We start from the raw sequence: 24,150 nt of genomic DNA on the forward strand, positions 1-24,150 counted from the left end.
GGAATTGGACATTATAGGATTGTTGAGAAGGTTATTAAATAATTAAACAATTAATTAACAGTATATGAACGTTTATTGCTGCTTTTAAACAATTTATACAATATAGGGATGCTTTTACAAGCTAATTATTACATTTTATCCTTATAAATCTATGTACAATACATTTAAAGACGCGATAGATGTAAAAACTTACAAACTATAGCTAACTCATGTATAGTATAGGGTATAGTTCTCCCTTATTCTTACATCGATATAAAGATGCTAGCAAGTGGAAGGTGCAAGACTGTTTTATCCATGTACCTCATCGGTGATAGCTCTAAATACGTCGATGATGAAGTGAATAATAGACTTGTTGTGCCATCTCTGTAGACACAGTTGAAACTGATTTTTGAACAGATTCAGCAGTTATCACAGAGATGGCGGTAGTAGTTTATTACTGGGCTTTAAAAATATAAAGTTTCTGAAATAACAAATTAAAAAATCACCAATAACTATAGCACAAGTAATTTGAGCTTGTAAAAATACTTTGGAGAATGTAGTTCATTAATATACGTATTAATTATAAGCATCTTTACATGTCAGACCTGAGGACTGTATGAGATACCTTATAGGACGCGCAAATGATTAAAATGCAACATTAAATAATAGAAATAAAAGAAAAGAAACATCTGTCCACGCGTTTTAATTTTATTAGCTTCGATATTCGAATTCAATGTTAATTTTAAATCAGACTTCAGTCATATACAGAGAATATTCCAATAATATACGACAGAAGTAAAGATATTCATTTAATGAAGCATTTAATCATTATACTTCCCACAATACTTTATTCCTTTAGCTACAGGATACAATCTTGCTAATCTTCTACTCTAAATATACTCCTCGTTCAAGCATAATCAACTTTACACACCTATATACCTCTATTGCAACATATTATCATATAACTTTGAATTACAATTTATAATTACACTCTATATACTAGTTCGATGCAACGTTAAATAATTTTAACAATGCTGTTCGCTGATTACGCTTATGGAAATAATTTGCCTGAGCTAAAGACACTTTACAGCATGCATAACATTTTAGTTTTCTATGAAACAGAAATTTCTGCCTAATTTCGAGTGCTAATTATACTATCATCTAAAGGGTGCTCTTTATTCTCATTTCGAACAGGTTCTTCTAACGCTTCAACGTTGGGACTTTTATCGATGTCGCTGTCGGAAGAGGATGAATCTTGAGGCATCTCGATGCCATGCGTTAAAAGGCTGGTTATCCTCTCAACGTCCACCGTATCGTCTTGTTCGTGTATCTTCCTGAGGGCGTTCGATACGATGCAAAGATCTCCCCTGAGCTCGCTGACTACTGCTGTAATCTTCTGAGCGTCTGTGAGAACCTCCACCGATTGCGTGTAAGGATTGTAGCGCAATCCGAATGGCCGTTGTATTTGATTCGCAAATGCCCTAAAAATGCGCACAATATTTATTAGAAATTGAGACAAGAAAGACATAAGAACCTTTTTTTTACCTCAGTAATATTATTAATTTATTAATTTATTAATTTAGATAATTTTCTGAACTCATAAATGTCTTGAGCTATAAATGATTTCAATGTATGTGTACGAAGTGATTCACTACTTGTGTGACAAATTTTTACAGCTGATACCACACCTCAAAAGCAACAAAAAGGTTCATATAAACTTAGGTCTTATTTTCTCTGACATTTTTGCAAAGAATTTTTGCATAGGCAGAATTTTATTACACGTCGTAGGGAGGACGAGTGTAAAAGATTACCGCATTTTCTCCTTCGCTTCCTCAAAGCTGTCTGTATAGTAATACGCGTTCTGGAACGCGGTGATGATACATTCTTGCTTGCACGTCACTTCTGGATCAAATCGGAAGGTTTTCTCTGGAGCGGAGACCGCGTGCTTCAATTCTGCGACGGAGGACAGTAAACCAGCTCCGTAGACGCGAAGAATACCATCTTGCTTGCACAATCCAAATTCCACGGTGAAAAAATACAACTGAAAAAGAGATAAGTAAATTAGAAAAGGACAGATACATTCACAATCACACTGAGCTAATTTTGTACAAACTTTAGTATGTATCAGGGTATTTTAATGATTTAAAGATATTTTAAAATACATGAATTAAAACTGCAATAATTATTCTTATAATCGATAAACTTGAACGCGAATGAGTCAATAAATATTTAAGGATTGGATTAAAAAACTGTTCCTGATATGAAAGGACATTTACAGTTGCCAGTTTATGAACGTCCTCGTCTGTAGCTCCGAGAGAGGCCAAACCAAGTTCCTGCGAGAACTGTGCGAAGCTTGGATTTGCTAGAAGTGGCATGTGTCCCAGCAATTCGTGACAGCAGTCTCTGGAAATAATTGAATTAATTTAGAACGCGAGAAAAATGATTTTCTTCCAACTAAAGATTCGACAAGCTGCGATTCATTTGTATCCTTATTTTTATCATGATCGAGCGTTGATTTTATGCTTGGAAACGATTTTTATTACTGCAAATTACTCACGGTTCGGGCGTATAAAAGGGATCCGACGAATGTCGAATGTATTGTGTGCAATGAAATACTCGGAAAGCAAGGCCTGCCAGGAAATCCCTCGGCGAGAGGTAACCAGCCACTGGTCGTAGTTGAAATCCAGTCGTTCCTAAAAAGTATTACAAAAATGTATACTATTTTTATTTCCTTCTAATTGAAAAACGACTAAGAAATATCGTTACTCACGTTTTAAGAAAACGTTCACGTCTTGGAGCTGTGGTATGTTATCCTCCCTGTTAATCAATTGTAAAATATTACGTTTATGGATTTAATAAAATTCTATGAGAGTCGATTAACACTAATAATTAATTTAATTGAACAGAATATAATTTATAATACAATTTCATTTACGTCGATTAAAAGCTTTTAGAAAATTGGTCGATTGTAATGAATATATTAAATAATTCGTCAAAAATGATTACCTATAGCCACAATACTTCACTAGCTTTGGCCAATTCTCAAGATACTCCTTGCAAGCATGCTTCTGGTAAAGTTGATGCAATTCGCGGAAAACAGTACCCCTGAAATCGAACAATTACGACAAAATTAGTTAAACCAGTCGTGTGAAAATTTTTAAACAATTAAAAAAAGAAGAAAGTAAGTTCCACAAATGTTCCTCTCGTTCGAAAACGCGGATTTGTTATACGGATTACTCGCGAACTGGGTTATTTATCTTCGTTTCACATCTACACATCCGAGGCGGCAAACTACGTTAGACGAGTCACTCGAAGATCGCGAGGGTAAATCGAATGAGGGCAATTAAGGGATGCTTTGAACGCGAGTCAATCTTGGCTTGTTCACGCATCGCGAAGACGGGGTTCGAACTGAAAGCTTTACGTTTTATATCGGCGAATCTAAGACACAGTTTCGCAATCTGACAGAAAATGCTCGCGAATGAGCGCTCCTCTTCGTCACAGATTACCTTCGCCGTCGTTCGAGCACGTATCAACATTTCTTCTAACGAGCAAAAGTTTCGACGAACAATTTAATATCCTCCTAACGGTCCTCCTCATTTTTATCGCGTTGCAGAAGAGCATTGCGTTTAAGAAAAAAATCTTTTATCAATAAATTTACCAACCATGTACTAATCTCCTCTGGCGTGTACTGTACGCGAGGAATAGGCTGGCCACTGAAAAAGAAATGATAAATCATGGGAGAATCTATTTAATGTTGTAGTTAATAACACTTTATGACAGATTGATTTGTTGGTAACATACTATCTATAGTTGTTCGCGATATCAGCGAATTGTACTCGACGTTTGCGATAAACTGGATCTTTGAAGCCCTGAAAATATATAATTAAACTCATTGAAATCTCTAAAACATTTTATACAATGTATATATTTTTGTTAAGAAGAAAAGATCTAAATATAGTACTATATATGTACACTGAATTTAATCTCGATAAGATGGAACACCAAACATGACTAAATACTCCAAGTAATTCGCATTAGAGTAGACCATCTCCTCTATTTTCATATTTAATTGAAGAAAATACCTAATAACAGATATCCAAAAAAATTCGTGTCGCTGAGAAGAAAAGTAAAACTTAAACAAGATGTATAGAATTTGTAAGCTTGTATTTCGTTGAAAAAAATGCATTTAGAAGAAATGACCAAGTTATTTCTAATTGAAAAATTCATCAACTTTTTCTGGACATTCGATATTAAAATTAGAAACGTACAGGATGATCAGCGTCCAAGTCAGACCCGTACATCAGCACTTTCTGAGCCTGGTCTAGGTCTGATATTTTCCTTGGGAACCAGGGCATGTCCATTTCGCTGAAATCTATGCGCAACATTCGAACGTGAGTAATGGTCGCTCGAAAAAATCATTTTAAATTCTTTCAGTGGAAATTTTTGCGCAAAAAGTGAATCAGATTGGTTTAGAGAGGCAAACGAAGGGAGAGAAGGTTGTTAAAGCGATAAAGAACGACTCACCGAAACTTGGGGCCGCGGAGAGCGATGGCGCGTGAGGGATGCTACCCATTTGCTCGTATTGCGCTAAATTAATAGCGGCTACCTCGCGGCTCAGCATTTTCGTTAACTGTTCCATTCTTTTCGAGTCGCATTCGACGTCGACCAGAATCTCGAATTCTGAACCGCGACGCAATGATTTTCGAGATTCGATGTGGATCACGTTCACTCCAAGATCCTTTATCAAACGCGGATATCAAAGTATATTAGACTATCTCTGTACGTATCACAATTTTACAACAAGTCTTCTACGTCTGTAGAAATTCACTATAATACTTCAATGCTAAATATTTTCGAAATTCATATAAAAACTTACAATTAATATTAATGAATACTTTAAAAATATTTTACCATGAGAAATATATAATTATTTGTATATACTATATGTAATTCGATTGATCAGAATTTTATGTATTTTGTTTTAGTCGTTGCATGGATTTTTTAAAACAAAATTTCATCCCCTATTTAGTATCGTTAAAAGTCCTACCTGAAACACTTGCAACGCTCTCGCCAATCCACCGACTTGATTTTTTAACGAAAAGACGACGGAATTTTTGTTATCGTTGCTCGACTTCCGCTCAGCCATGGGGATCTGAACGAATGAAAGAACATATCCATACGCTGCGTTCAATTAGATACTTTCCTCATTAACGCTAGAACTATCCGCGATTTACGTGTATCGCAGAAGTCAGAGTCGAATAATGTAGACTAAATATTCTCAAAAACTCATACAAATATTTTTACCACTTTGCCAGTTCCAGCGTTAACATTTCCTTAACTTATCTACCACTTTACCAATAAAACTACTATCAAAAGCGGTACACAAAATAAGCGTTGAGAAATATAATCAATAAGATTAGAACTTTACAATGGCTGACGTTATCGAGTAAAAGAAGAACAGATAAAAAAAAAAGAGAATACACTTTACACCACTTTTAAATAAACGCACATCGCTCGACTTGTGTAGAGGACTTCCTTCCTTGATCGCCCAATGTTCGCCTCTTCTGTACAGCCACACCCCGAGGAGACCTTTTCCAGAGCCACTCATGATGACTTTGAACAAAACAAAAATAGCTACTTTACACTGAACTCTATATTTCTACTTCGAATATATACTTTGCGTGGGTGCGTTACGTTGAAAACGATACAATTGTTGCTGTTATTACAGAAACTCGATGATCGTTGACGCGTTGAGCAATGATAACAGTACCTCGACAAATCTGTCGATCTGCAAGGCGATCTGCTCGATGACTCGCCTCGTGAAGGACCACGAGCAACAGTGTCCCGGTACCAGTGTCTTCAGGTTCTTTTAAGACCTCGGTCCCCTCCGCGTACGCGTGCTTCTCAATGATTTCTCTGGTTCGCGATTGGTCGACGTCGCGGTGGTAGCAAGTATCCCCATTGGTCGAGCAACACTTTCCATGGGGTTGAAGAGGTGTGCTGGGCTCACCCCATTTAACAGTAACCGTGCAGGGTGTATTCCTCGTGACGTCACTGGAACCAGCGAGATGTGGGTGGCGCAAGAATTGGCGACAACGAGGGGGTGACGAGTGTGCAAGGTCTTCGAGGCTGGTTTTTCCTTCTTCCTTTTTCCGGTACCCCTCCGAGATTCTTTCTTCGGGTTTCTAGGCCAAGTGAAATTAGTCCAGCATGGGAAAGACACGGAGTCGATCACGGATTTAACGATTCCACGGCTCTTCGTATTTGCTTGGGAACTTGTTTCGATTTTAATTCAGCTTTTGCAATGATTATTCGAATGCTGAAGTTATTATTCTATAATACCTTGCGAAAGTTAGATGCATTTATTTATTCCATCGCTAGATTGCTTCGTGCTTTTTAATTCGATTTCTAGTTTTAATTTCAATCCTCTTCTATGTTTATTCCATCGCTCTCTGTATTAACATTTTTATTTACAGTCGAAGGATTGTCAAAATGCAAAGAATTGTCTAAAATACGATCTTGATTTTTACCTTCAGATTTTTAACTGCAGCATCTTCGCTCACACTCTTTTCGCATATTACACGATGTTACGTAATTCGTTACAGTGTATTTATCTTGTTATTTATCCTCCTATGCGAAGTCAAAAGAGCAATATAAGGTCCATAGCCAGAGGAGTTCCCCGCGAAGGGTGCAGTTCTTACGAAGGGCTGGTGGATACTTTTTTCAGGGGAGACAATCGTTTCCGCTTTTGTGTTTCTGTTTCATGGAACAAGGAGAGCGTTTAATAAAAGACCGAACGCTCGAGAACGCTCCTACGCCTTCGTGGCAAAGCAGATGCAGCACATTACCAGTGTCCATCACTTACCACTATCAGCTACCACCCTCTCGCTGAATTATACCGAGCGTTCCCGTTGGCATTAAGAGAATTGAGAGTTTCGTTCGATCTGCGGAGAGCATCTATTGTTTATCGTTAAGCCCGTCAGTCACTGAATCGCCTACGACCACCAAAATTCCACCCTTCGACGAGCGTAGTTGATCAGATAATAAAATCTGATTAATTAACGAAGAGTGTCGTATCGTTTCGTAGAATGTTAACGTATGGTTTGCAGTTAACAATGGTTTCTTCTAATCTGTGGCACTTGGAAAGCAACAATTTGTTAAGAAAAATAAGTATTGTGAAAATGATACATTTTATTGGTAAATTTATTAATTATCCATGGAAATATTAGTGTGTAATTACACGTGACGTCTTCATTGAATGGATATGGATCTCGTTAAGATTTTTAATGAAGTAAGAAGTTTTTGGTTGCACTTGTATAGCGATATCTTATTAAATTGTCACCCGCATGGCGAAGACCGCTTCCCATTCACAAAACGTGTTAACTCCGGTGTCACAGTTGTCCTTTGAGCAGGTCTTGAGAAAGTTCGATATTCCTGATTTGCTTCTATTGTATTAGAAACAAGTTTAGAGTTAGAACAGTGGTTAAGTCAGGAAATATGAAATCATTCTTCGCATTTAATTGGGATTTTAGAGTTAACGTTTTCTTCAATTTATATTGACAACTATTTCAATTTAACTTTAAAAATAATTTAAAAAATCTATTAAACACCGATGTCTTGCATCACAATTAATTCAATAATTGCAAAATGGTTGAAAGCAATGTCACGAAGTATCGCAACTGTACGCTTTATCATTCTCGCGTCTCTCGTTACCTCGACTTTTCTATTACTCGATTCTCTCGCACGAAGCCTCGATACAAATCGGCTTCCTCAAGCGTCTTCATCGATTAGCGAAAAATAGTCAGGAGACTGAGTAAGGACAAGACGATGGGTATTCGGTGTTTGCAGACAGGAGGATCCTCTTGGAGCGCGCTCTCAGCACGAATGAACGGACCGTCGACTTAAACAAAGAAGTTAGCCACAGTGGAGAGCGAATGAAAGCCGAGAGTCTAAGAGAGAAAAAAAGAAGAGACCATTTAATCGACGTTGAATAAATTAAAAACGATACTATATCGAGTGACGATTTGTACAGACAAGTCAATTTAATTTCGACGTGGATCCAAAGCGAGTTACTGTTTCTACGAACAGATACATTTCTCATGTATAAAACAGTGAAAATTGGAGATTGTAAGTTTAATTATTGTTGAAAACAGGTTTGCTGACGGATTGATCTGCGTGCAAACTGTGTCTTCTGTATCTCCTTTCGCCACTGGCAACTTCTTTAACTTGATTAACCAACGTTAATTGCTCTCCTTGGATCGTCAGTATCAACTATCCTTCCCCCTCGACGGCTCCTTTCTATTTGTCCTACCAATTCTCTTCCATACGTTTAAAAATATACATGAAACATGTAATACATAAAATTATATAACGTATGGCTAAAGAACGGTCCCTCTGAGAGGACACCCTTCTAACCAACATTAAAAATTAACCCTCCCAATTTTCAATCCTCGCACAACCCTCGTTATTTGTTCGATTTTAATACATAGTCGACCTTCTAACATAGTTAATTCTTTCAGTGTTATAGAAAATACTGTGTTACAGAGAATTGTGGCAATTTCTTCAGCGCGTTACGAAACTGTTATAAAAGAGTTGATTGTGCTCTTGTTTCTTCAACAATCCTCTCAACAACATCTCTCGTAGACTTATTTTAAAAGTAAGAAGTTTCTCGAAGAAACAAGAACACGTTCTACCAAGAATGACCCAGAAGCAAACATAGCATGGTTAAAAATTGAAACCCTCGACTCCAGCCGCCATACTTAATCCCTCAAAGGTCAAACCGCGATCAAACAGCACGGTTAAAAATCTCCCAGTTTCAAGTGTCTCTCGTCGAGCAAATCGATCCGTTCGTGTCTTCTCTGTCGCGGGAACCGTCTCTCAAAAGTCCATCGCCCTCTGAAAAAATACTCGTCTTGATGATCTTCAGTTTTTGGGGGGTAAATGGCGGTGACTCATCGTCTAGCCTGGAGCAGGTCGATTCGACGGTGGCATTAAAAATCGAGAGCGATCGTGGCCAGTCCTTGCGTGGCGAGGCGCATCGGCTTTCTGGCTTCCACGGTTCGGGTTCGATTTCCTGGTGGCGTCCACGGGCGATCGTGGAGGGCGCGTGGGATTGTGCGCGACGCCCACACGCAGCAATCAATAGGCGTCGCGGAGTACGGCGTCGGTCGTCAACAGCAGCGACACCTCGGCCAGCGAGCAGCTCTTCTGGCCAGGCTGTCAGGGCCGTCTTCAGGTCCGATCCCACGGACGTGTGCGGCTATCCGCTGTCTGCCTCAGAATGGCCGACACCGAGTTCGAGGAGTTCCGCCAGTGCTTCGAGAGGCTACCGCAGCATCTCAAGGCACCGCTCTCCAATTACACGTGAGTACGTCTTTTAGCCTTTATCCGGTTTTCGTACGGAAGAGAACGTTCGTGCAACGTGTGCATCCGGTGGTGAGACTCGAGTCCGACGTAAGGGCTGCGCGTAAGGTGCGTCGATGGCATCGTCGACGAGAGATCGGGTCCTCGATGCTCGGTTCTTTCAGCTTGCTCGTCTAATTGAACGTTTCCCAACACGGTGATTCAGGTTCAACGATCCGTGACGCAAATGGGGGTTCCTTTGGCGGAGGGTTGCGTTGTCGAAACGGTGCCAGGGATACTGATATTCCAGCGGACGATCGCATTTTCTTTCGAGGTCGAGACACGAGAGTTCTGTGGGATACGCAGGCATTACGTTTGATATCAAATAAATTCACGAACGACCTCCTGCTTGAATGAGAACGTAAACGATATTGTACATTGACAGTCACGATTGGTGCACCCTAAATCCGGGTCTGTGTAGCTGTATCGATGGGACTAACGATCCTCTTGTCTCGACTGTTAATGATATGGCTAGCTTCTTGGTAGATGTTTCTTCTTGTTTAGTTTGACGTGGATACTTGTGACTGACTGCAAGATTTCGATTGATTGCGAAAGAATGGCATATTTTAATCTGCGACTTGCCTTTGCTAGGGATGAGTACATTGGTTGAAAGCGCGTTGAACGTGTTGCATTCGAATTTTGCTGTCCAGTGTCGTTTTAATCCGGTGTGATTCACCGGATTAGCGAAAGTAAGACATAGGTGCATCGAAAAAGATACACTGTGGAGGCGCGGTCGATGCTTTTCTCTGTGTGCGAAATAAATTCATTGCGGAAGGATGCGGTTTAGATGGAATGCTTTCCAAACAACTGTCTAATGTAGCGGTAACTGATTAGCCAGCTGGAAAGTTCAATATTCTATTGAACTATAATACTAGCGTTACATCGAATATCGTCCTACTTTTATTATCAATATGCATCTCCTTGCTCTCCTTTTAAACATATTTCTGCTTTTCTACGATAGTCGTGGAAGTAAGGACGATAAGATCATACTTAAAATATATATTCTTCGAAAGTGGGACATTTTGTTGTTTCAAAAATATTTTTGATGAGAAATGCAATGTGTGCGTATCAATTTGACTTGTTCACGTCAACGATAGTTACACTCGAGGCACAGTAAGAAAGGAATAAAATAAAATCGATAAAAGTCCTGTCGCGTATACAAAATCACTTCCACTTTACCCGTCACTGTTGATCACTCGCGTTTTAAACAAAACAAACAGACGCTATTAACGAACCAGAATCGAGTATCTGTTTTCATCGTTAATTACTTCACCTCCCACTCCCGATCCCAACAAACATTGCCGTGAAAATTCTGAAATCACTAACCAGAGACAGAATCAAATTTACGAAATCCTTTCGTTTCCATAACAGCGTCGAGTCACTGGATTACTAACATTCTGAACATCAACATCTATGAGAGATCTATGCACATAGTTAAGATAATATCGTGTACCTGTTGGCCAACAGTATTCGAGTATTTTCTTGGTCGTGGCGAAGTGTTCTATGAGAGCGTCAGCTTTGATCCACTTGCTTCTTAAATAGATAATGCTTCAACGAAAGATGCATCTAAAGGCGACGCGATATTTTGCTCTAATTACGTGTTCGTACTTTGAAAATAAAGGCCAGAAAATAAATTATTCGTGGACGCTATTGAACTGAATCAACAGTGGTTCTCTGCCAAGGAATTAGAATAAAAAATTGAAGAATCGAATCAATGGTTCAACGATTAATAGCAGGAACTAATCTCTCCTGGAAACAGGCTCGTTCATGACGTGGCGATAGACGATTCGTCGACCTCGTCCCAGGGTAGCGACGCGGAGGTCGAAAGATCCTGCGATGGAGTGGTCGGCGATTCCGAGGACGAGGATGTCGTGGTCATACATCGGCACGACAACCAGAGCGGGCACACTTCCGGGGACGATAGCGAGGACCTCGATCACAATTGCTCCATCGTAGCGGATAGCGACTTTAGGTTGGTAACCTCGTAAGTGTACACCACTCTTCTTCTTTGGCCTGCGGAGATCAATTTTGTTTGCTCTGTAGATTTTTTCTCTCGATACCATAGAATCGATCGATAATTTACAATCACGGGTCCGCGCAACTATTGTTTTCTTCATTGGACAGTCTAATTTAAAGGCTGAACCGTACAGCTTCGATATTCAATTTCTCAAGTACAGTATTTAACTTTGCGAAAGTCAAATAATAAAGTTGATCGTGGCGTGGCTCGAATAATATTGATACGAACGCAAATCAAAGTGGCGACTTCGATTGATTCGCATATTTATAGACTTCGTCCGAGGTAATTAGAGGTCTCTGTAAAATGCTCGAAACGAAGGTAGAAGCCTCTAATTATTTTTGGTGGCGTGTATGGTTTAATTGTGTGTCCTGTCCGATGAATTATGTGTCGTTAAGATCGATCGGGAACCAATATAGCTGGCCTGCTACAATTAAAACCTACATTTAGTCTTGCATCTAGCGTGACCCTTTTCTCCATTCAACCTTTCGTATAATCTCTGCATGCAAGAAGAAAGTACATATCCCTTTTTTTAATTTAAGTTCTACCAAGATATTTTGAAGAGATCCTCCTTTATAGATCTACAAGTGCTCCCTGTATATCAACATCCGTTCGAACTTAGATATGCATTTATAGTAAAAGCAAGTCTGCACGTCGATACAGTTACGACTAGGATAGTAACCCATGTAATGTGTTCCAGTATCGTGTGTGTACACCCTCGCATCTCCAGACGAAGCGAACTCCCCTTTCCATTAAAACATTGAGAACGGATTATGTAACATCCGACGATAAACGCGATGCGATCTGAAAGCACGCGCATCGATCCGCAAACGAAATGGGATTAAATTTTCAACTTTAAAGAAACGCGAGAGCGAGTCCGGTAGAGTGAAATTGCACGAAGACATGAAAAATCTCAATTGCACCATCGACGACTCTCAAAGGTTTCGTGGTCTCTAAGCAACTTAAAACTAAGCAGAGCACGATCGTTTCTAACGCTTTGTCTAATACCTTAACCCATTTCTCGACGTATCTTGGCACCCAGAGCAAAACACTTTGAACGAGTTAATAATCCTCAAGTAATTCTGATTCGTTCTCAATGGCGATGGATCAATGGGGACGAGCTTCTGTTGGGAAGAAAGAAAGCAAAGAATGAGAAAGAAGTAAAACCTGCATACTTTAAACGGCATGATGAAAGGTAGCTTAGCTCACTACACGACTACCCTTGGGTGACATTAGCTTGTTCGGTGGACTGAGCAGCAGGGGTCGATCGGCAGGCGTCGGTGGACCGGGTCCTGGTGGAGGTAGCACTACCGGTAACGGTGGTAGAGATAGCGTAGTCAGCGACGTCGGGGATTCCTGTTCGAGCTTGAATTCCTGGCCAACGCCGGAACATGTGTCGTCGAATCGTCCTGGAAGCGGTAGCGCCGAGCGCAGACGTCGGAGGCTGCCAGAAATCCCTAAAACGAAGAAATGTAAGCGACTTGAAATTGAACATTTCTGTCTGAGAGCGAACTACATGTTCTCTGTTTAGTTCAGTTGTATGCGTCCACTTGTTGTTCTTCCTTTACCTCGTCAAATGGCGACTGTAAACGGAGTTACGTAAACTTGGTACCAGAAAGAGAAGTTTTAATTTTCCTGTCTTTTCGAAGTCGACTTCTTTCACGAGACAAGTGTGGTTGTTACTTTTCTGCTCTAGTGAAAGGCATACAAATGAACTTGATGTTACTTAGACTATTATATAGTATTTATATCCTGATTCAATTATTTAGATCTTCAGTAGTGATGATAGTTTGGTAATACTATACTTACGTATAGTCAACATGTAGTATCTTTTACTGTGAGATATTAACGAAGATGAAAATACGCTTGTCTCTCCATTTATACGTATACATATGGACCTGTAGTTTCATGTAACTTTTATCACAATAGGCGACTAAGAATACACAGTCTATGCTGAGCATTAATGTGAAAGTTCAGATATATATTTCTGTTTGTCAGACTATACGAAAACATCACGAACAGATAATTTTTCGGAAGTACGGAAGGATTATTTACCGCGTATAAAAAGCTTCTAACGTACAACGAGGGGCGACTGTGTATCACGCTAATAAAGTGGCCTTAGTATGAAACAAAAGATCTCTGTCACAAGAGAACCTTATCTCACGCGTTCCTCATCATCTGCCTCGATTCACCTATCCTCACGCATTCGACCGCAGAAGATGACCGCAGCGAAAGAAAATCCATAACCACTTACGTCACAGCTATTTGTTTAAAGTCTGCACACCTACGATCGACAGTTCTCATTCACCTGTGGCAATGAATACGGTCGTTTAACATCCGCATTAATACTCGTATAATATTAAAATTATTTAAAAACCATTTACACGCGAGAGCAGTCGAGATGTTAAGCTTGCACGACGTCCATTATCGCACCATCGCGAGAAACGGTAGCGACCGTTTCGCGTTGAATGAATTTCCGTTGCTGGTTTGCCCGTTTTGGAAAATAACTCGTGTCTGGTTCTAGCTCTGCCTATTGGTCAGATGTCGATGCAGTCGTCGTCGTCTCTGGCGGACGAGTTGAACGCGGCAACTGGTGCGAGTTCCAGCAGGCCGCATTTGGTTCTTCGGAAATGTCACTCGAGGCTCCGTCACGAGGACAGTTCGCCTGACAGCGAACGGATGGCCACCGACAGTGGCCATTCTACTGCCCACTCGCCGGAAAACGGACCGAAAAGTGTATCGCCGATACCCTGCAACACGTTACAGAACACGGACTCTGTTTCGCCTAGTAGTACGCCAGGTTATTGTTTTGTTTCTCTGTTTATTTTCTGCTCGTTTTCTTACCCGTCTGGTTGGTGCATATTTAAATAACTGCGATTTCAATCGTCAACTTTCGAAGCAGCATGCTTTGGATCGGAGTTGAAAATAAGTTTATTCATTACAGTAGCGTAGAACGTCCCAGTTTCCAAGGTTCTTCGTTACAAAATCGTCTGAAGGGCTTGATTGGTATTGCGACTCGAAGTAAAAGAACGTACGCGCTTTTTCCCCTTTTAATTAGGAAAAAAAGAAGAACGTGCTCTCGCATGTAAAAAAAATCGCTCGTTTGTGTGTGGAGCTTAAGAGAAAACTGGAGCAAACAGAAAAAAAGCGAGGTATCAACCTTTGCGCTTTTAAATGGCACGTGTATACTGCAAAATATAAAACGTGAACGTAGTTAAATAAAAGTTTATTAGGGAACCAGCGTCGGAGTCTGAAGCGACCGAAACCGCAATTATTTCTGCACCAACCCAATCTCTTTTCTGTCTACGAATACTCGTTTGAGATTCTTTTACGATATATATATTTATTTGTTTTCTAGAAAATATTCTTATTTGTTCGTCGCGTAGTGAAGCGTTGTTGTTCAGAGAACGAGTAGACTTTTTGTTAAATGAATTGATTAATATCTGCTTGTGTACCGCTTGAAAAGGAAGCGGCGGTGTCCCGTTTACTCAGCTGGAGTTGTTGGAAGCGACCCATCGAGGACTGCACAAATTCGTGCCGAGACATCACGACGAGATTGATCTTGAAATTGGTGATCCCATTTACGTTCAGAAAGAAGCAGACGATCTATGGTGCGAAGGTTCGAACATTCCCTTACATACGTATCTGTTTAACCGTTTGAGTGCCACAAACTTCTGAAGAAATCAGTCACGCCATCTGACACTCAAACGATTAATTAACCTGTTCTTCATTCAAGATGATCGCTTCGTATCTGAAACAAGAAGTATACAGTACAATTGTACTATAACTTGCAAAAGAAGGCCTCTTCTTGCACACACTTTCAGCTCTGCCCAAGATTAGACTAGCCACAGAAATCCTAGTGTTAAACAACTAAACTGGATCATTATCGCTATATTTTCTCACGTTACAGTAAAACCAATAATTACCTTTCGCAATTTCTTGTCTTGTGCCACTCTGAAAAAGAGCAGATCGAAGTGTACGCGAGATATCGACGTCAGAACTGAATAAACAGCATGGTTACTCGATAATTAACTTACTGACGAGAATAGTGATAATAATTAACATGAAATACTCACGTTTATGTTCGAATCGAAGGTGTGAACCTGAGAACAGGTCGTCAAGGTATCTTTCCCTCGGCGTACGCGGTCGATATGGATTACAGCGACTTCGATCCATCCGCTCCGAAGGTAAAGAGAGAACGATACCTGTTGGGTTACTTGGGATCGGTGGAAACGTTGGCGCACAAAGGCACTGGTGTCGTTTGCCAAGCTGTTCGAAGAATCGTCGGGAATTCGCAAGAATCACCTGTTTCGCAGAGCTGTATCCTGGAAGTATCCGATCAGGGTCTTCGAATGGTCGATAGGAGTAAGCCACGGGTACGCCCTGAAAGATCGATCGTTATTTCGCAGATTTGCGAGTACCACTTTACAAAGATTCGATTATTTTCATTCCAGAAGAATCAGGGACCCTGCCACGACTATTTCTACTCACTGAAGAACGTTTCGTTCTGCGCGTTTCATCCTCGTGATCACCGCTACCTCGGCTTCATCACGAAGCATCCTACCCTGCAAAGGTTCGCTTGCCACGTGTTCATGGGCCAAGAATCCACGAGGCCCGTTGCAGAAGCTGTCGGGTATGAAGCTTCCACTGTTTCCTTCATCTCAGCAAGATTTCTGAAAATTAAAATGTGTAGTTAGAAAAAAGAAAGGAATTTATAGTATTTACTAAAACTCATTGTTGCTCAGCACGATCTGAGGGCTGCAGAAAATTTATTTTCAACTGTAAAGAGTTAGAGCTTTGGTAATCTCGCTATCAAACTTTCAGAGATCGTTATAAGAGGATGATCGATTTCTAATGCCTAATTCTTTCTTCTCTTCGTAGGCGTGCTTTCCATCGGTTCTACACGAAGTTCATCGAGACTGCTTTCCCGATAGAGGACATCTATATCGAATAGATTACACTGCTGGCCTGTCGTATAGCAGCTACGGAGGAGGAAAAAATGAATCTCACATTCCTTTGCCCCCTGTACATATTGCCCTTAGCTGTAGATACATAAAAGAAGAAAACTGACAAAACGCGAATCAAACACCTAATTAATATACGTATACATATACATATATGTATATATATGTGTGTATACGCAACATCTATACATACATATATACATGTATATCTGTATGTACCGAGCAATTTCGGGAAGCGTCACGACGGGACCGATTATTCACCGCCGTCTTCTCTTTTAACGTTCACGTTTAATTTATTACTTCGACATGTACGTGTCAGATCGTTTGCCGTTTTCATTCGACCGCACCATCTTCTTCCACCCTCGCGTTTACCATTTAAGTCGATCGATCATCGTTTTCGTTCAAACGATTTCCTCTTCATCGCCCCCGAATGATTCCCCGCTTCTTTCTTCGTTTACAATGGGACGCGACGACTTGAACTGCGAGTGAGAAACATTCCGTGTATTCGACTATTAATTATTATCAAATAAGGATTAACCATTAGATCCTTCGACCAAGATTACGTATAGCGACACGTAGAACGAAGACCGGCGATCGCACGATTCGTTTCAACGAGTTTAACGAATAAGAGAGCCACGCTCGTTTAAAGTCCCACTCTTCGTCGTACGCGTGTCGATCGGTTTTCATTTGAACCGTGGAACGTAACGAGTTTTCATTTCGCCTCCGGATTGCGTTTTATATCGTGGCAACGAAATAAAGTTCGTTCTCTAAAAACACACGCCAAGAGATATTTTTATTGTTATACGTACTCGTGTTTTAAAGACTCGTCTATTTTTCTATCTTTCGTTCACGGAAGGATGTTTAATTATAGCAGCTTGCGTTGCGAACGACAAGGCGAATGGAGCCAGTTTCACGATCCGCTCGATCGAAACGCACATATTGGCCTCTCTTGTATCCCTGTATTTATTATCGTTTAACGATTGTACTGCGTTGCAGCGTTTTTTCGTATCAAATCGCACGCATCGAACTCGATCGTTACCCAGAATCTTCGTCTTTGGTTTGAATAAATGTACAACGAACGATAACAGCTGAGCCGCTCAGCAGATGCCGCATAATGTAATCCAATAAATTTTCCACGGTTGTACATTTAATTAAAAAACTTACAGAGCTCGAACGTGAGAATTATACCAATGTCCGAATATTTTCGTTACATATTGTATATAAGAGAAACATTTGGATGAAAGGTAGTCAGGATTATTAATTTGTACCAGTCTTATTATGAAGTTCGATCGTGAGTCTCATGACAAGTCTCGTATGTACACGCTATTACTTCTTTTCTTTTTTTGTTTTCTGAAAGAAATTACCGTTGTCATCGATTTTACGAATTCTCTTCTTTCGCAATTCGCTTTCAGAGTAACTGATCACAGTTTCGTTGATGCGATTACGTGCTTGGGATTTGATCCACGCTGTACACGTATCGAGCCGTTCGTTTAACACGATACGTCGAATAAATGTTGAGAGACAAACCCGCAGTGCTTGCTCATTGCCAAGATCAATTTGTACCATCGTCTATCAATTATACGTGCCTTTGATTGAGATCGCCTCGAGTATCGTGCCTTTCCGATTATTTTCTCACACAGGTACAAATTAATATCATCCGCGTGTGTATCGTTATTGCGATAAACGACTCCTCTCCTCTCTTTATCTCTTTCAATTTTTCATCGACTATACACCATCGAGTAGAATAAAAATGTGCGTGATGCAAAGAAAAAAAAAAAATTCAACAGTTTAACTCCATTTGTGTCCGTCACCTTTAACAATTTTCATTCGAAACGTTACTACATTTGATTACAAGAGAAATTGTTCGAACGAAATCGTTCACGTTACATGATATTTGCATCTGTACTGGCCTCTCCCTGAATTCTCTCATGTTTTGTCGTCGAGGCACTCTACGATTAGGGATTCGATTCGAACCATTCGCATAAATTCTAGCTGCAATTTCGGTAGAGACACAGAAGAGTAGATCCTCGTTATCCATCCCATTGTTTCATCTCGTAGCGGACGAATGAGCGAGAAGGCTTGCCCCTCGTGTTCTCTAGGCTCTCGAAAAGAACCTCCACGCTTCTTTCGTTCGCGAGGCGTATCTCGAAGCGTTGGCCAGCTGTTCTTTTCCCTCGATCTTCAACACCCGAACGAATCCTGTATGCTTAGCCGGTGTTCTAATTTTCTTGTTTCTTAGATGAACGCTCAAAACAAATAACGAAGACGAAAGTGTGTTAACGAATCAGCAGTATTCCCCTGAGAACAGATGAAATGTTGTTGAGTATAAGTGAAACGATTAACAGCTGGTATCGATCGGATGAGGATGAGAAATGCTGCGGATTGTGTGATGATGGTGTTTAATGTGATAAGGTCTGTAATACTATCTCTGCGGACCGGTCGGTCTCGCAATTATTTTAAGAACGTGTTGTGTAATAAATATAAACTGGTCATTTTAAATATTTTATTATCTCGGTATAGTATTTATCTTTTCTATTCGAACAATTAAATATCGATCGCATAACGACTTCATGAGACAAGACAGGACACGAGGAGTAAAATACATTCAAATGAGGATTGCAATCTTTGTAATTTTCATATAATTTCTACATATATTTCTTTCAGGCAGTATTATTTACAAAAATGTTCCACCTCCTACGAAGTCTTGATAATTCAGTCTTGACACAAGTTACACGTTTACATGATCCCAATCGTAATAATAATTCTGCACCGATTATATTAAGAATCCATCGCTTCTTTTTTTCTTTTTTTTTTTTCTGTTTATTTTTCTTTTTTTTCACCTTTTCTCTTTCGTTATTTATGCTTGTCTCTATACCGCATTTTAATCGTCATTTACTCGAATTACCGACACACTTAAAAACGAAATTTAAAAAACGTTACTACAAGAACGCAATCCGGCTACGTGTTCTCATCTACGTCGTCGTCCGATTCTCAAGCACCAATAAAATCGAAAGTAAAACATTTTTAATTCCATCTCGTTTTTCACCTTATTTTTTTGTTTCGCCGTTTGTTCTTTGATCAGAGAGTGGAAAGTCCCCCGAAATGAATGCTTTGTATACGTGGTAAACTCTCGTCTTTAGATTCCTTCGTTCCGACATCTCTGCTGTCCTAAGCAACGCGACTGTAAACATTTTTATAAATTTCTGCATGAATCGTGCACAATAATATCAATTCTTTCACTCAGTTTGGAAGAACAGAGGAACGGAATTCAGTTATATTTTCTATCGTTCTTTGGCGATCTACGAAGAGTTATACACCTCCAACGTTTACATGCCTCTCGTGGTTCTACACTTTGCTTTTACTCGATGGTAATCCATTTGCTCTCGGTGATAACAACGTGGTTTAATTGAGCACGCACACACGCGCAACCTATACATGTACATATATATATACCGATGGAAACGCAAATGCTCGATGCATGTATATATATGTGTACGTATAAAATTAATACAAAAATATTTGGGGCATCTATGAATCCTGTAACTATTTACTGAAAATACGAAAATATACAATGGCTGCAATTAAACGCTTAACTTGCCGATCATTTTTATTCTGCTCGCGTTCGAAGTGTAGCACGAGGTAACTCGGAGGTGGATCTCTCTTCAGAGAAGCTCATAAAATGCGAATCACATTCGCAGTGTCTTAACAGCTACGGTGAAATTTACACAGTGTTCGACAAGTTCTCGAAAGCACCGAGGTTAAAAGTTAAAATAGCTGTACAAAGATACTTGCTTCATAATTTATTCTGTACACGCAATACGAATGCGAATATATGCGTCGTTTTTTCTTTTTCTTTTTTCTTTTTTCTTATTTCATTCACAATTTTGTTAACAACAACAAAATTAAGAATCGATGTTTTCAATCCTTGTGGAGATACATCTACACAAGCTGGATATAATATATATATATATTTATATGTATTTAAAAATACATATATATTTAAAAATAGAAAACGACTCACATACTGCATTACAAAGATCTTAATTTGAATGATTAGTTTTCGGTACTTTTATTATTCGCCGTAGAAGGTAATGATCAATATATATATTATATATATATTACTATGCGGTTTTATCTTACGCAAAAGCGCAATACTGTCATCATAAAGTTTCCAGTTTTCATTTTCCTTTTCCTTTCTTTCTTTTTTTTTTCCTCTCAACGGGAAACGAACACATGGTAAATCCTTGCACATTTTCGTTTCCATTCTCACGAACAATTTTACAAAGGGACGACCGTTTTACATGAGTTCTCAACACCGGCTCGTGCTGATGCGAAAAGAATAATCATGATCTAACCGCACAATGATTAAAAAGAAAGAAACGCCGTTTTTTTGCTCCAGAAGATTACATACATCTGTAGAAATGTGATAGATACACCTGTAGAAATGTACAAGAGGAGGATGTATACACAATCGCGTTTAATTGTGGTTTGTGCGCGCGCGCATATTAACTTACAGAACGAAATTATAAAAATCACTTATGTGCAAACAGCAGAGTATAAAATATAATAAATGTAGTATTTACAGTATCGTAAGATTAAATGTTTAGCGAATTCTGTAGTGCCATCTGTTTGTGTCACCTGCTGTTCAGTTTTTATTTTTCAACCGGATTCCCTGATCGTTCGAATAGAGTTGAATTTCTGACCGAAAGCGAAGGTTCGCGCGACTCTTTTGTTTCATATCGAGTTACTGTTACACATTTTCCATTGCCATCGATGAGTGTTCAAACAGTTACAAATTTTACGCTGTTATCTTTCTATGAGACCTCAAGAAAGCACATGAAAATCACTTATACGCATTACAATATATCTAATTAACAAGATAGCATAGATACCACATATCTCGATCGATTCGTAATTTGTTCAATAACAATTAATCGTAGAAATATCGCATTTCTACGTACACCTTTGAGACATATAAAATATGAGCACAGTGGCTAACTCGCCAAGGATCGCGAGATACATGAACGATTCGCTTAATAAATTTAAAAGGACCGAGAGTGACACTAAACACAGACACTTTAAACTTGCTGTTTGTACTATAATGATCATGACGAATTGGTAAGTCTGCCATTCACTTAATTAAACGTCCCCAATAATATTACATGGATTACACGGGGGGTCATTTATATCTTTCTTAACAGTATGATAGTATGTAAAAAGGTTTGGATCATTCATCAACGTCGAGCGATCATGAGGTAATGATACTCTTAACCATAGAAATGAGCATAGTTTATATCTCAAGCTTTTCCTTTTTAGTATTGTACATTTATATATAATAATCCTAGTCGAAGGAAACATAAAAACATACTCGAATGACGATCTATCTCAATACACTTGATATCGATGTCAATAACATAAAAACGAGTTAACGATCATTTCTACAATGAGCATGGTGTATACGTTACGTACAAATTGTACACGGATAATCACCCTTTCCTTCGTAATTTCGAAATTCTCACTTGTCCAAAGCATCGTACAATAGATAATTCTCGTTTTAAATAAATATAAAATTTTTATATCGGTTTTTTTTTTTTTAACTTATCAAGCTCGTGAAATATCGTGAATTATCTTCTTTAACGCGAGTCTGTATAAATAGTGTTTACTTGTAACAATATTATGCTTAATTATAATGCTCTGTTGTTACGTTTTAAAATAAGAACTTACGCGAAAAAGGGTGAACAAGTTGCTCGTGTATTAAAATATCATTTGTAAGCTAGCTTTCACAGCTCTAAATTCTACCGACACCGTGTTTGGCATCAGTATATAAGAGCATGAAAAACTCTTCAGTGTATTTGAGGAATATAGCACACGAGTTGCAAATAGATGTACAGTATGAATGAACGGTGAACAATTCACAAAAAGAAAAAAAAAAAAGTACGATCGGTAACACCGATCGCTGAGACGTACGGAATTCTTATTTACAGTTTATCAGCCTTATTTATACTTGTACATACATAGGAAAATGGAACTAAATGATATACATATAGATCTGTTATTCATATGCATCGAATATCTTCGTAATGAATGCGCCTCTACAATTTTTCCTACGCATATTTCATTCTGTATATTTCAACATTTGTTTTTCTTCTTTACACTGAATCGCAAATTCATTTGCTTGATTATGCTTATCTGTAGGTTCGTCACATTTTTAGCTACAACTAAACATGATCGATGTATGCGTGTTTATATATAATAACAGCACGCATCAACCAATCATGAAAGTTCCACGCTGTTTATGAATAGGTACTAAAGCTTAACTATAATTAATAAAGTAATATAAAGCAACATAATATTGGATGGATAACGAGGCCAGTAAAGTCTAAAGCTCGCCATAACAAAACGACCGCAAGCACGAAATATAACATTCATTAAATGTACACAATGGTAGCGAATTTTTGAAAAGTTCAACCACGAAAATGTCAGCAATTTTGTTTATATTTCCCGTTCAAGTATAAAATTGGTAAAACTATTAATGCGTGAATTGTTTAAAAGTGCAAATATGTATGCCTACATAAATATGCAGAGGAATAAACTAGCAGCTCGCGCGTTCTTCGACGACTGTTATAAAAAGGAAAAGGAATCGACAAAGCTCGAGACATTTACAGTAAATATTTCATTGTTAGCATTTTTGCGTAACAACAATAAAAACTAGATACCATTACGTATGTATTATATTCACTTTTTATAATACGCCCTTGCTTAGAAGCATACTTTTCGTTCAAAATAAAAATTTTTGTACTGCTAAATACGTTGGTTAAATTTTTAAATTACTAGTACGGAGCTCAATTTTTAAATTATTAGTACGAATGAAATTGAATTTCGATATATGTATACTTTCTTCCGTTGAAATTGGCATCCTACAACAAGTAGGATTTAAACAGAACTGGAACTGTATCCATCTGAAATATGTGTAAATATACATCATGGTCTGTTCGACGCGGAAATAGCTCATTCGTTCCCCGATCGAGAACAATGGCCGAGCACAAACGGTCCTGAAGGCTAAACAAATAGCATGGGCGTTCAAAATTTGATCCCATGCTATATAAAAATTTGCTATTTGATAAAATTTGAAAACTGCGCAACATTGGATACTCAAAAATGTAAAACATGTCCACCATTTAGGATACATTTTGCGTATGCCTCCCGCGTAAGCAGCTCCCTTATGTCTGCGCGAAACGCACACACACATCAGGCGACATACAATGTTCGTAACTCGGTGTTTAAAAAAACTCTGCGTGTACGCGATGTAAAGTATACGCCTTGATTATCTTGCATGTTTTCTACTTACGATTCGTTTTCGTCAGTTTGAAGACAGACTATTGAAATCATTTTAGTCAACGAATTATAGTTTTACTAAATGATTTCAATAACAAACATCTTTTCTTTGTTGAATTTTAGGACGATGTAAGTCGAGCTTGTTATACTGTTGTAGATTGTCGTCATAAGTAGCAGTTCTTTTACTTTAACATTGTCTCATTGACGGTGGAATGAGCTACAACAAACTTCACTGGAATATTTTATGTGCAATGATTCGCACACATTGTGTTTATCAAGAACAGTTATCTTGCAACGTCCTGTTCTTGATTTTCTTGAAATATTTATCAAATTCCATATTTCCCGCGGTCCTCGACGTTTTTATACACCAATATTGTATTTCATGTTTCTTTGCATATTGTGGTGATCTTGCTGCAGTGTTTCAAGAATTTGTTTCTGCATGTTATGTTCTGCCTA

The 24,150-nt window shown here is 38.9% G+C and overlaps 3 protein-coding genes across 11 annotated transcripts in view; 1 reads left to right on the top strand and 2 right to left on the bottom strand.

Annotated features, from left to right (window-relative positions):
* Nucleotides 1-1,111: 1,111 nt before the first annotated feature.
* Trhn (tryptophan hydroxylase) lies at nucleotides 1,112-5,940 on the bottom strand. Its single transcript, XM_076908119.1, has 13 exons — nucleotides 5,831-5,940; nucleotides 5,489-5,592; nucleotides 5,027-5,131; nucleotides 4,504-4,717; nucleotides 4,248-4,351; nucleotides 3,781-3,848; nucleotides 3,642-3,692; nucleotides 2,986-3,084; nucleotides 2,750-2,796; nucleotides 2,537-2,672; nucleotides 2,256-2,382; nucleotides 1,791-2,020; nucleotides 1,112-1,460 (listed from the first exon to the last, which is right to left on the bottom strand). Exons 2-13 carry the CDS (start codon nucleotides 5,585-5,587, stop codon nucleotides 1,112-1,114), a joined length of 1,629 nt encoding a protein of 542 aa, XP_076764234.1. The 5' UTR covers nucleotides 5,588-5,592; nucleotides 5,831-5,940.
* A 3,195-nt stretch (nucleotides 5,941-9,135) lies between these two features.
* Aplip1 (JNK-interacting protein Aplip1) lies at nucleotides 9,136-16,730 on the top strand. Of its 6 annotated transcripts, none has more exons than XM_076907799.1 (8): nucleotides 9,136-9,342; nucleotides 11,141-11,365; nucleotides 12,632-12,867; nucleotides 13,920-14,186; nucleotides 14,862-15,014; nucleotides 15,491-15,771; nucleotides 15,850-16,028; nucleotides 16,277-16,730. In XM_076907799.1, exons 1-8 carry the CDS (start codon nucleotides 9,260-9,262, stop codon nucleotides 16,347-16,349), a joined length of 1,497 nt encoding a protein of 498 aa, XP_076763914.1. In that variant the 5' UTR covers nucleotides 9,136-9,259; the 3' UTR covers nucleotides 16,350-16,730. The 6 variants fall into 6 exon arrangements, with proteins under 6 accessions (XP_076763914.1, XP_076763913.1, XP_076763912.1 ...); XM_076907798.1 differs by having other exon boundaries at nucleotides 9,138-9,342; nucleotides 13,920-14,195; nucleotides 15,853-16,028; XM_076907797.1 differs by having other exon boundaries at nucleotides 9,141-9,342; nucleotides 13,920-14,195; nucleotides 16,277-16,729.
* Nucleotides 16,731-20,556: 3,826 nt separating this feature from the next.
* LOC143431333 (uncharacterized) overlaps nucleotides 20,557-24,150 on the bottom strand; it is a 62,221-nt gene continuing 58,627 nt past the window's right edge. For all 4 annotated transcript variants that reach the window (XM_076907985.1, XM_076907984.1, XM_076907983.1 and 1 more), the window contains one exon: nucleotides 20,557-24,147. In XM_076907985.1, the coding sequence (XP_076764100.1) occupies nucleotides 24,055-24,147 (93 nt within the window). In that variant the 3' untranslated portion in view covers nucleotides 20,557-24,054. The remainder of the gene's footprint in view (nucleotides 24,148-24,150) is intronic.

This window comes from Xylocopa sonorina, chromosome 17 (genome assembly GCF_050948175.1).
Source record: "Xylocopa sonorina isolate GNS202 chromosome 17, iyXylSono1_principal, whole genome shotgun sequence".
Classification (NCBI taxonomy): Eukaryota; Metazoa; Arthropoda; class Insecta; order Hymenoptera; family Apidae; genus Xylocopa; species Xylocopa sonorina.